The following is a 13,028-nucleotide window of genomic DNA, read 5'->3' on the forward strand; positions in this document are numbered from 1 at the left end:
ATACGTGAAAGATTGATTCCCGGACTGCCCACAGATACCAAATTTCAAGTATACTCAAGTCCTGCAGTGGGCCTTGCACAATATGTGTATACAAAAAAATCAGTCCTCCATGTATACAGGGTTTGTATCCTGTGAATACTGTATTTTCAACATGCACATTTGGTTGAAAAAAAATCCATGTATAAGTGAACCCATGCAGTCCAAACCTGTGTTGTTCAAGGGTCAACCATATTGTGTTTACCTCCAATAGTGGGCAGATGCCTTTGGATTAATATATAAAAGGATAATTTTAATTTCCCTTGAATGGTGACAAGGGAGAAGACCAGCAATGAATATACACACCGTAGGATTCAGTTGAGCCTAGTTTTTTCATAATCATGAACTCTAAAATGCATCTTCGAGTACAGCAAGCCCCTGTGCTCAAACAAGGCCTAGAAGTGATGCTGATCTATGAGAAGGGTCAACATTGAGACTGCAGGCACTGAACGTGGACACTGAGGATTTTGCAGAGTCTCAAAGTGGAGTATCCAGAATTCTCCAGAGGAAAAGACAGCAAAGGTCATGGGCTCATTACCTCTCGTGTCACCAATCCCAGAGGGGCATATTGCTCTGCCATGAAGCAGAGCTATGATATTAGTTCAACACTAGGCCTCTGGAGTAGTGACACAGAGTTTGCTGAGGCCATAGTCCTGGTTTCCAGAGGATTAAGATCCCTTTAAACACCTTTGGATATCCAGAGTAGGGGTCCCTCCTAGATGACATGAACAATGAGCAAAGCGATTCACAGATGAGAATGGTGACTTTAAAACTTGAAGAATAGGGTGGTGCTGAGCTTGTCAAGCTTAGAAAAATACATAAATGCCTCCAGAAATTCTCAAGACAGCCGCCACGAAAATTGTCCTTTCCTGAAAACTGTGGTTGCGAACTGCAGCCTGACTCCATGAACCATTTGCACGTAGTCACTGCTCTGTTCCTGTGAATCTCCTTGACATGCCTGGGCTCTAATGCTAAGGACCGCCTCTCTCCGTCTTGCCCTTGTCCTGATCTTAGCTTTCAATCCAGCCTGCCTGCTCAGGTAGGCTCTTGAAACCTAGTGGCTTGAGTGTTGACAACGTGACACTCAATGGGATAAACAAAGATTATTGGACAGCAGGGATACAGGTAAGGAGAGCAAGGCTGTGCATTAAATGTCACATTTGGACAACCAGGTCCTCAGGTGCTCCCTGAGTGCCTAATACTGAGCAATTTGAGACCGTCCAACTGCCCCTCCTGGAACAAAAGCTCAAAGGAAAGAGATGGCAACAGGAATTGAGCCAAGTTTTCTTTAGTATGATGTATTGAGCTTTGTCCTTTATTAACTGAGCCCCTCCCTTTACTGCAAATTACCCTTCACTCTCCCAACTTACAGGGCCAGGCACAAATGCCAGAAGAAACAGAAACAGAAACCACCTCCAGGGCCAGGTATGGGCCAAGGGAGGTTTACAGGGCTCTCTGATTCAAGTCCCTTCCTTTTCATACATCTTCTTAAGAAAGCTGGGGCATCAGCCTTCTCAGAGAGTGGATCCATTACCTCACACCCAGCCTTGAAGGAAGACTGCCAGAAAATATGTGGCCCCACCAGGGATTCTAATGCTTTAAAGGATGATTTGCATAGCTTGTCACAGAAGAATCTTTATGGAATATGTGCAGTGCCCAGGCCTGCAGTGTCAAGACCTGGGTCATGAGAAGGGACACAGATTAAGGATTTGGGGGGCCTGTGCGGGGAGGAGTTTCTGTGTTTGATGATAAGGGAGGGCTGAGGAGAGAGCGGCCTGGGTATGTACATGAAGAGACAGCATCAGACTCCAGTCTGCAGCATGGCGGGGAGCCAGGAGAGTGTGCGCTGCACCAGCAGGACGGCCGCCAGGGGGAGAAGCCTCAGGGTGGCCCTGCTAGAGCCTGAGAGGGCTACAGGTGCAGCTCTGAAGCCTGCAGAGGTCTTGTCCTGGGCCTCCACTTTGCCTCCGGAGGACTCCAAGCAGGGCCCCCGGGGAGTAGGGATGATGTCTGGAATCCAGCCTGTTGTGTTTTCCAACACCTCCTGCAAGGGAGGGCAAAAAACAAGGTAAAGGTAAAGGTAAAGGATCTCCCTTTTCTTTCCTGAGATCATCCCCAGTCCTCACAGAGCTCACAGGCTAACCATGAGGCTCTGACCATATCTGCAACCCAGGGCAGCAGCAACCCACCTTTCCGCTTTCTCAGCACCCCATTCCCTGACCCAGCGTTTCTACCATTGCCATTCATGTCCCTCATTCTTCTCTTTTCCTGCTTCCACTCAGCACCACCCCCAACCCCTCCATCTCTAACTCTAGAGGGTGGTCTCTCCTGGGACACTCACATCAATGGTCTTTATTATCACTGTCTGCTGGGCCTCCTTGCAGGCTTTCTCAGCTTTCTTAATGCTCTCTGGGGTCCACTCGACATTGTTCATGGCCATCATTCCCTCCATGTAGCTGCCATGGGTGGTAGGATCAGGGCAGGGGGAACAGATTACGGTTGACTTACAGCTTCGGCAAAACATGTACACTCATTTTTGTTAGAATCAATTCCATGTCAGCAAAAGCCATAAGTAGTGTCTTACAAAACAAAGAGACAATTATAGTGAGTTTGAAAAGAGAAATATCAGAACTCAGAGATGACAATTTTAAAATGTGAAAAAGAGGATCTTCTGACTCTTTAGGAAGTGGTTCTTCATCTGGAGGGCATGGAGTGAGACAGGTTCCCTGAAGTCACTTTATCAACCTTCTTGGAGGCAATTTCATTGCCCTGAAATTGTATGTGAAATATGGTGTATTTGCATAGATGTGCATTTTTTTCATGCAAAAACATTTTATAGTTCTCATGAGAACTTCAGAGGGGATCCTTACCCCAAAATAATGAAGGTTCATGACTTGAAAGTAAACACAGTCTTTGGCTGAGTCAAGTAGTGTATGTGAAAAAAGGCAGACAAAGAATTTGTAAATAAAGGATCTCACTTCTAGGGTTCAGTTTTATCTGTTCCTCTGAATGACCTTGCTGATATGGGAAAAGAAGTCCCACAAAAATTCCCGTCTTGTGCCAGAGCTTTCAGAGTTAGATCCTGATGGGAACAGGAGTGAGGGTGGCAGGAGCTGGTCAGGCAGCCCCCGAAGGAATCCTGGCTAACCAGCTTAGGAGGTAGTGGGTAGGGCTTCCTTTCTTCCTCCCCCAGTCCTCCCCAAGGTCCCTTCCACACACATGAGGTCCTGTATTTCAGGATGACTCACTCTGATGCCTCCTCCCCCAGCTCGTGGGCCACGTAGATAATGTCAGGGTACCCCATGCAGCTGGAGATGTTATTTCGGGGATAGTAGAAGAGGAAGATGAGGCACATCTCATTAATGGTGCTGGGGCCTCCCTGGGGGAAATAGACAAAGATGGAGAGACAAAGATACAAAGGCATGCAGAGAGAGGAGGACAAAGCAAACAGAAAATAGTTGAAGTGGTTATCTTACCAGTGATGCCATTCTCCTTTTCCCTTAAGGTAGAGCCAGCTCACTGCCCTATTTGCTGCTCTATTTTCATTGGTGGACAATTATTGATGTTATTCCAAAAAGCATTCCATATATCTGTCCTGTCCTCAGCTTCACTGCCACTATCCTGATTTGGACTAGATTATCTGCCTCTCAACTATTGTCAGTCACTCATCTGTTCTAATTGCAATCTGACCTCTGTAGAGCTGCCAGACAAGTTGTTTACAATTCATCTTGCATCCTGCCATTTGCCTGTTCTGAAACCTCCAGTGGCTTCCAGTAGTCCATTAAACAATAGTCAGTCATCACTAAACCAATTATTTGATTCTATCTAATAAATTCCAACTCATTCATTCATTCCATTTACTTACCTGGCAAATATTTATAGAGTTAGCCCCGCTGTCCTGGAGATATAGGTAGGTCAGGATCACCCCTGCTTCAAGGACTGTTTCCAACTTTATCTACCTCATCCTCATTCCATTCCTTTAGATATCTTTTGCCATTTTTTAACTTCCAACCAAACTTCTTCATGTGCACCCCACGCTCTCCTTATATATGGCTTTCTCAGTTTTTTCCTTCTCCAGAATTCCCCATCTCTATGTGTCTAAAGAAGGACTCATTCACCTACGTCACATGTTCAGTTCACTGTAGTAGGATCTCATGATTCTTTCCTGTGAATTTCCCTAGTGGGTTATTCCCATTCTTCTTGTATGGCATATATCACTTACTAACTTGTAATATAATCATTTGTAGGGCGGTATTTTTTCCTCAGTTGCCTGCAACACCTTTTGAATCCCACAAGCACTGAACCACTCCTGATGCACAAAACGGGGGATTTTCTTGTGATCATAGAAACAATAGCCAACTTTAATTGAGAATCTACTACAAGTCAGGCAATGATCTAGGTGTTTTGCATGTGTTAACCAACTCCCACAACAATCTTCTGAGGTAGAAAGTAGTATTAATCTTATGTGAATTGGGAAACTGAGATACAAAAAAGTCAAATAACTTGTCTAAAGTTAGAAATGTACTAAATGATTGTGCTGATATTCAAACCCATGCAATGAGGCCCCAGAATCTCTGCTGTTAGTCGCTATAGCATACTATGTTTCCATGGTCTTGGTGGGTTATTGGCAGATAATGTGAGAAATCCCTGTTCCTGTCTTAGATGCATGGGGTGTGAGAACATGAAAAGCCCCGTGTGGATGTGTGATGCCATTGGAGGAAGGAAGGGGCTTCAGTGAAATCACAGGGGTCACTGGGTAGCCAAAGCCATGAGTGGGCTCTCCACTGGGGCTATGGTCATGGTGACCATGGTGGGGTGAGAGGTCACTTACAAATGTCACGGAGTCACGGTCCAGTGTCTGGTAGTGACATTCTACCAGCAATTCATCTCCCTGTTCAGAGTGAAACATGAAGGCTGAGAGTAAGACACAGAGGGACTGGTACAGCTTGAGAACTTTCTTGGTTGTCAGTAATGAGGTATGATGCTGCTGCCCCCAACTCTGCCTGGCCTCCCTCAGACTCTCACCGGCTTGATCTGCACTCGAGAGGGCAAATCTCGAGTCTCCTGCAGGTTGAAGTCATAGGAATCGTCTTTACAGATTTTTCGAAGTTGTGTTCCATTCCTAGAGGAAGAGAAGGCGGGAATTCAGAAATAAAGAGAAGATGAAATAGAGAGGGGTCTGCCAATACAGATGTAGCATGTGGGTGGGGTCATTCTGTGAGTAGATTATCCATAAAAATAAACAAAAAACTTCATCTTCCACAGTCTTATTTCAGTTATTTCTACTCTAAAGATAGTTCTACCTCTTCCTTTTTCTCAACCGGATATAATCGTATGCTACAGAATAAATCACTATTCTTAAAATTCATTCCCACCTGCAGAAGGGAAAGCTTCAAGGTCTTCCCTCACCTGTACTGCACTGCTTGCAGAGCCCGTCCAGCCAAGTGGGTGTGCAGCAGGTAGCCATACACCTGCATGTCAGGCATAGGAGCTCCATTCATCTGTAACAGGGAAGAGGTGCACCCGATTTGTTAAGGACTGTGTTCTTGACCTGCTGCTTGATTTTCCCCCCTTGATATTTGACACCTTCCTCTGATGACTGACATTTGCCACTGTAATTCTTATTGAACCTTTCTGACCCTTCTTCCTTCTGCACTTCCCTTGTTCTCAAAGCCCTGACTCCTTCCCTTCCTTGCAAAAGTCATGTTAGTGAATTTCCTGAGCACCAGGCTGTAATTATTCTCCAAGTCTGGGGTTCAAGCTGTGTGGGCTTGTGGATCTGACCAGATCTGGGATGGGGGGCAAGGAGAGTGTGTTTCCTCCTCAGGAAGGGTGCGCCTCCCAGCTCCACCTCCTCAAACTTCTCCGTCCTACACAGCCCATAGGACATGAAGGACTCAGCGCCCGGGGGGATGAAGTGGATGGGAAACGTGAAGAAGCCCAGCTGGAGGACACCCATGTCGTATTTGCGCAGCTGAGAAGTGTAGTACACGCGAATCCCCGAGGAATCATACACACCTGGTGCAGAGAGGAACAGTCAATCACAGGAGGCAGGAGAGTGGGTCACAATGTGGAGAGAAAGAGGCTCAGGAAAGCTGGGGTGGGGCTTTGACCACAGGGAGTCAGCACACATCCCACAAGGCGTTCCCAATACCGAAAAAAACAGCCAGCCCCACCAGCTTCCCTTCCTTAAATCCTCTGGATGCTCACCAGGAAGGTTGTTAAAATTGCTGTAATGAATCTCCAGTCGGATCCACTGAGGGTCCAAAGGGGTCCCAATAGAGATGCCTACGTCATCTGGAAACTGATAGCTCTGTTGGAAGGAGGTAGATTTGGCAGCAAGAAGGGCTGGGAACCAGCCATAGGGATTCAGGGCTCCTGGCCTTGTTTTCTAATTGTCATCCCAGACTTCCCCTATCCCCTGGTCTTCCACCAGCCCAGTGATCTCATTACCCAACCACATGCACCCGCTTAGCCATGTGTTTACCCCATCACGGGACTCACTGTGCCCCCGACAGCCCAGCCCACGATGACCTGTGAGCAAAGGGAGAAGGCAGGGTCGGCCCCATAGCAGTCGCTGATGCCTGTGGGGAGAACGCTAGCATTGCCACAGGCGTACACCAGGATGTGATGCACCGTTGTCTCATTGTGGTAGACCAACTTAGGCTCAAACTGGGCAGAAAAGGAGAGCAGAGCATGATCAAGACCTTCTACATCAAATCCATATTATCTTCCTTCCTTTTTGTCAAAACTATACCCATTTCCCTCTTCTCTCTGTTTCTCTCTCTCCCTTTTTCTCTGTTTTTGTTCCCCAAGCTACCATTTTCCCACCCACTCAGTTTGACTCTCCTCTCAACTCCCCCCTCCTTTAAGCCCCTTCTGGAGAGCAGACATATGAAATCTAGCCAGGGACATTCTGCCTTCCTTTAGCAACCTCCTCAATTCACTATATCTGAGCATGTAGCCATGCCTTTTCAAATTATCTGTCTAAAGAAAAAAAGTCTCCACATTTGCCACTTATTGTGAGATCATACCTTTATTTATTTGATCAAAATTGAAATCACTCAAACATGAAATTGGGTTACCAAGTTTGAGTTCACTCTAGCTAGACTTCACCAACCTCCTGACAGCCCCTGGCCATATCCTCTCCCTGCCTTTACCTCCTCTTGGGCTAAGAGAGCACAATTCTGGGGCCAGGTTGAGGCTCATACTTTGTTCTTTGCAAACAATTATTAATTCTTAACCTTCATCAACATGTCTGTTGCATTGTGGGGCTTAAATAAAATAGCGCTGGGAGTTACATTTCTGGACTCAGGAAATGATGTAGCCGCGACCTCCACCAAGCCCTGCCTGTCCCCCTGTTCTTGCAACTACTTCCTTCTTGCTTCCTCCAAGAAATTTTCCAGACCTCATCCTCCAGGGTTGACCACACCCCCTGCTCTGCTCCAGCACCCTTCCCTGCCTTGACAATGTCCCCCATCTGGTCCACCATACCTTGTAAATGTGATGCTTCTCGCTCACAATAGGGAGAGGAAGAAAGGTGCAGGCATACGTGGTGTCATCCTCTGGAATGAGGAACTGTGGAAGGGTGCACAGAAGCTGAGCCAGATGACAGTGAGGCTCTGAAGAAGTAGGGCAAGGGCCAGGCCAGGGAAGGGGGTTCACATTAGGGTCAGATTGGCAGTCCTTAGGAGACAGAGAAGAGTCAGAGTAATCTCCACCCAAGGGATGTACTGAATACTGGGGGCAAGAGAAGGGATCTGGGTTGAGTGGGGTGAGGAGAAGGGAGCTGGAGGCTGCTGGGTGGGATGAAGGTGTCTTACATCAGTGATCTCCAAGTCATGGATGATGGTGTCCTCAGGGACATCCAGATCGTCAGGGTGGACGACTTGTAGCAGAAAGATGGACTTGACAAAAGTACGCTCCCGATCCAGCTTCAGAGTGTCATTCAGGCCATAGGCGGCCAGCACCCTCACGGTGTCGCTCTGCGGGGTGCCATGAGCATCGAGGAGCTGCCACCCCTGAGCAGCACTCTGCATTTCCCTGCACCCAAGGACCTACACAAGGCACTTGCTCATGTCTACATGGTGGAATGGAAGCAGCTTCACACTGGGAGTGAGAACTAGTTAAGTTCTATTTCTGCCTCCAAGGCTCACTTGCTGATGATCTTGAGCAAGTCACACTCCCTCTCGCATGCCCTCTCTAAGCTTGTGTCCACATCTGTAAAATGAAAGGACTGAATTAAACTCTTATATCCTAACACTCTAAAGGTCAGCGAAACTGGGCAGAATTCTTCAAAAGGAGAACCCTGGGGCAGGCGGGCAGGAGGTGAATCAGTGGGAGGTCACCCTGCGGAAGGCTTGTGGATTTCAGCAGGTGGCACAATTGGAGCATTACCTGGGAAGGCTGAGAGGAATAGAAGTCCTGGGAATGATGACTAGCTGCCTGACTGGGGGCAACTACCTCTCCAGAAGGAAAACCTGCTTGTGATTAAATGCTTTTCTCTGCTCGCTATTTTACCGTAATATCCAGGTCATGAGGGTCGCAGGAGCGGAAGGGCCTGGAAAAGCGCATGGTGGTGTAGACAGCATCTTCCGTCAGCCCCAGCAGCTCAGCATCCTGGCTCCCATCCTCCTTCAGAGTGTCTTCGTCCACCAAGTGCTGATCCTTGGGTCCAGTGAAGTTCAAGAAGTAAGAACTAGGAGCTTCAAATGTCATGCTTTGGAGCAGTAGCTGTCCCTTTAGCTCCCCTAGGATACTAGAGTAGCAGAGCCCAGGTGTTCTTTATTATGTAGTTTTCTCCTTGGGCAAAGCATGGCATGAAGAACATGGCAGAGCACACTTTTATGGATAATGGAGTTTCACCACCTGTCCTTGCTTTACTTCTCCCATTTCAAATCTCATGTCCATAAAGTCTAATATTCCTGCATCCCTAATACTTGAAGTCTCACATATTATCTGAAGTATGTATGACATTCATTCTCTCATGTGGCTCTTCATGTAGCTATTTCTCAGACAGCTTTGAATTTTCCCCAGTGACCTGCATTTAGTGGGCTTTAGCAAGTAAGTGGTGCAAGACTATCTCACAATCTGATGGTTTCATTCTCTCAGCAGTCTTAGAGACTTGCAGTCTGGAAGACATAGATTTCAAACTCTATAATGGACCATTTCTGGAGGGACACACCAGCATTCAGCTGGCATTCTGGGAGTGTGTTTAGATATCCTCGGGGAATGTGAATCCTTTTTGGACAGAAACCATCCTCAACCCAACAAAGACCCTCATCCTTGGAAGCAAGTCACCCTCACACTTACCGAGAAATAGACATTGCCATTAGGCAAGACTCCTCCAACAACCAGATCACTTCCCACGTTGGTGTAGCGATTTGTGACACCGAAGCCCACCCAGCCAGCTGTACGGACCTGGAGCTCAAAACTGATGATTTCAGCCTCAAGGTCAAAGTCCCAACTCAGGAAAATGACATTAGAAGGATCTAGGAACCTGGAATAGCGCAGGCGAGATGTGGGGCCAAGGCGGTTGCTTTGTAAGGGGACTCCCAGGGCCAAAAGTGGAAAAAGCCTGAAGAGAAGGTCATGGGCCATGACTCCTGGGACCTGGAGCATCTCCCTTGCAGATGAACATTCGAGAGCTTCAGAGTTTTATGTCCTACCTGGGCCAGGCACCATGCCATGGGGGAGGGCCAGGCTGGGGCACTTCTGATCTGATTATCCTCCGGGTTCAGAGCGATGCCCCTTACATAACTCTGGAGGTGAGAGGTGCCCGGAGAGGATACAGGGCAGGTTGCTTTCACTCTGAAGCAGGGGCCTGGCAGAAAATTCTTAGGATTGAATCATTTAGACTTTCCACCCTGACCCCATGCCAGCGTCCTGCCAGTGGGGACCCTGCAGAATCAAGAAAGTTTAGTTTCTTTTTCTCCCCCTCCCTTCCTGCCCACCTCTTCCGTCTTCTATCCTGGGATGTCTTTACAGGACATTCTGCCTCTGGACTATGCCCCCACCCCACTTTCTGCGGGCATTTCCCATTTTGTCTATGTATAGAACTTCGGTACTAGCAAGGATGTGGGACTGCTTGTAAACCTAGTCTTTCAATTTCCCAGTGCAGTGCAGGAAGGAGGGAAGTAGCTGGCAGGGACTGGAGGGAAGGCTGCGATTTCCATCTGCTAGAGGAGCCTTTGCTACTAATCCCTAGAAGGACACTGAGAGGAGGGATATCAGCTTCTCAGATGGTTGAGTCGGGCAGCTTTGGTTTTCTGCACACTCCTGGGGAGGAGCAGGAAGAGGGAGGAGGTGAGGGGAAGAAGATGAGAAATAAACATGAGTTTGCTTTGGGATGCTTTGTGCTTTCCCTTCCGGCCATCAATTACCTTTCAGAGAAATTAATTTAATGGCTCCATGGCAGGCTGAGCTTGCCCGATTGAGCACATTAGTATTATGCAAACAATGGAAGCAACACAGAAGGAAGGTTAGAATATTAGAACACCAGAATAGAAAAGAACTTTAGAGCCACTTCGTTTTCCAAAAATTTCAATCCACTTAATTTCTAGATGATGAAACGGGAGCTCCAAAGGGTAACAAGAGTGGTACTTGATGCCCCGTTGAGTCAATGGTGGGTCATGGTCCCTGACCATAATTTCCTTAGGTCACAGACACCCTACAGGTACCAGACCCCTGCCATGCATTTCCACATGGCTTGTCCTGGTGGAGGAATTTAATGACATTTGTTGGCTGCTTCTTAGGGAAGAAACCAAAGTCTGACTCTAACTCCACAGTATTTTCCCCCTGGTGACTGATACAACTGACCTAGAGCTAGAAGTCACCTCATCTGACCCCTGGTTGCTGGTTCTCCATTTGACAATGGAGAGGACATGGACCCTGAGGGCCTCTCCCACACAGACTGGACCTCACCTCTCCACAGAGGAATTCAGCTCAGGAGTAGATGTACAGATGCCGGCACGATCTGCTTACAGCTTCTCATTGCAGGCATAGTCTTTTTTTTTTTTTTTTTTTTTTGGCTACTGAGCTCATCGAAGCTGGTGAGGACCCAGCTAAGGTTGTTTGCTGCTGCTGTGAGCACTTGAGTAGTAATTGGGGTGTGGTGAGGGAGAAAACAAATGCCTCAAGGGGGCAGCCACAGCCCCTAACTCTAGGCCTGACAGAGAAGGTAGGGAGAGGGAGCTACGCAGCCATCTGGAAGCAAGAGGCTTATCTTGGCCCAGGACCAGAGCTGAGCCAAGAGAAGAGGAGAGGTCGGAGCCTGGGAGGCACTGACCTTGAGGAGCAGTAACACCAGAGAGAGAGAGATAACAGGTGTGTGGAGACATTCTGATCCCAATCTCACTTAAGGATTAAGGGAGGGGGCAGTAGGGAGACAGGATAGCCAGTCTTGTAAATTGAGACGGGCCCAGGATCCCTTATCCTGCAATCTGTCCTGCTGGACAGAGCACTGTCCTCAGCACAGAGGCAAGGTCCTCAATAAAGAGCTGGGAGCAGTGACTGCAGACTCAGAGGGTCTCTTCTCCTGGATCCTTATCTGGCTTCCACCCCAGGAAGCCAGGCCATTGCTACACCTATGTGGGGCTCTCTAGGGAGATGGGGCTGGGGCGGGCCCTGCTTCCCTTCTGCATTAATCAAGTGCCCGTGACAGGGAAGACACCACAAGAGGGTCACCGACCTGAGGGCAGTGCAGTCCCAGGTCTTGAAATAGTGAAGTTCAGTTTCTAAACCCCTCTGTGCCTCCTTCTTGCTCTCTGTAAAATGCTGCGGTTGGAGAGATGGTGGATACAGGGCCTTTTAAGTTGAATTTCCCAGATGATTGGTTTCCAAGCTTTCTGAAAAATGAGGCCCCTTATCAATGTTGAAAAATAGGTAAATCTCATTCTTTTTTATGACTGAACTTAAAGAATGTGATTGGATTGTTTGTAACCCAAAGTATAAAGGCTTTTTTTTTTTTTGAGACAAGGTCTCACTCTGTCACCTAGGCTGGATTGCAGTGGCGTAATCACAGCTCACTGCAGCCTTGACCTCCCAGGCTCAGGCGACCTTCCTGCCTCAGCCTCCTGAATAGCTGGGATTATAGGTGTGCACCACTATGCCCAGTTAATTTTTGTATTTTTTGTAGAGACGGGGCTTCATCATGTTGCCCAAATGCTTGATGTGCTTATTTCACATTGCATGCCTGTATCAAAACATCTCATGTACCCCATACATGTATATACCTACTATGTACACATAAAAATTTTTTAAAATAATTTTTAAAATTAAAAAAATTCTGAGAATTTAAGCTTTTAATCTCAGTTGAGTACTAAGTGAATGGTAATTAAAGACTAAAATTACTACCAGTTGTCATATTTTAATTGAATTTAAAATTTACCATTGCAATCATAGAAGTCAACTCTTATTGAAAGCTTAGTCTGTGCCAAGCTCTATTCTAAAATGTATTGACCTTAAATACATTTAGATAATGTATACATTATCTAAAATTTAATAAAAAAATAATAATTTTTGTTATTATTTCCATCCTATGGATGAAGCTGCTGAAACCCAAGGTCCCACTACTGGGTGGTGGCAACACTATGAGCTGTTGGGAAAATATAACTAAATCTATTATTAAGTTTAAGTAAAATAATTGAATATTATATAATTATATGAATTAATCAAATATAATTAAATATATTTCATAAATAAACATTATTAGAAATAATTCAAGGAGAAAAAAAGTCCCCCAACCCAGAAAACCTCTCTACAAAGGTAGATGAGAACAAAAGTACTTTTAAAATCTTTTTTTTTTTTTTTTTTTTGAGATGGAGTCTTGCTTGTTGCCCAGACTGGAGTGCAGTGGTGTGATCTCAACTCACTGCAACGTCCACCTCCCGGGTTCAAACGATTCTCCTGTCTCAGCCTCCCGAGTAGCTGGGATTACAATTGCCCACCATCACGCGTGGCTAATTTTTGTACTTTTAGTAGAGATGGGGTTT

At 46.6% G+C, this 13,028-nt stretch overlaps 1 protein-coding gene across 1 annotated transcript; it reads right to left on the reverse strand.

Annotated features, from left to right (window-relative positions):
• Positions 1 to 1,655: 1,655 nt before the first annotated feature.
• On the reverse strand, positions 1,656 to 9,636 carry LOC101127762 (putative DBH-like monooxygenase protein 2). Its single transcript, XM_019030662.2, has 13 exons — positions 9,349 to 9,636; positions 8,557 to 8,703; positions 7,860 to 8,021; positions 7,531 to 7,614; positions 6,541 to 6,708; positions 6,247 to 6,349; positions 5,888 to 6,054; positions 5,446 to 5,537; positions 5,062 to 5,158; positions 4,868 to 4,927; positions 3,285 to 3,415; positions 2,378 to 2,492; positions 1,656 to 2,080 (listed from the first exon to the last, which is right to left on the reverse strand). Exons 1-13 carry the CDS (start codon positions 9,634 to 9,636, stop codon positions 1,838 to 1,840), a joined length of 1,857 nt encoding a protein of 618 aa, XP_018886207.2. The 3' UTR covers positions 1,656 to 1,837.
• Between the last annotated feature and the right edge of the window lie 3,392 nt (positions 9,637 to 13,028).

The sequence above is a fragment of the Gorilla gorilla genome, chromosome 6 (assembly GCF_029281585.2).
Source record: "Gorilla gorilla gorilla isolate KB3781 chromosome 6, NHGRI_mGorGor1-v2.1_pri, whole genome shotgun sequence".
Taxonomy (NCBI): domain Eukaryota; kingdom Metazoa; phylum Chordata; class Mammalia; order Primates; family Hominidae; genus Gorilla; species Gorilla gorilla.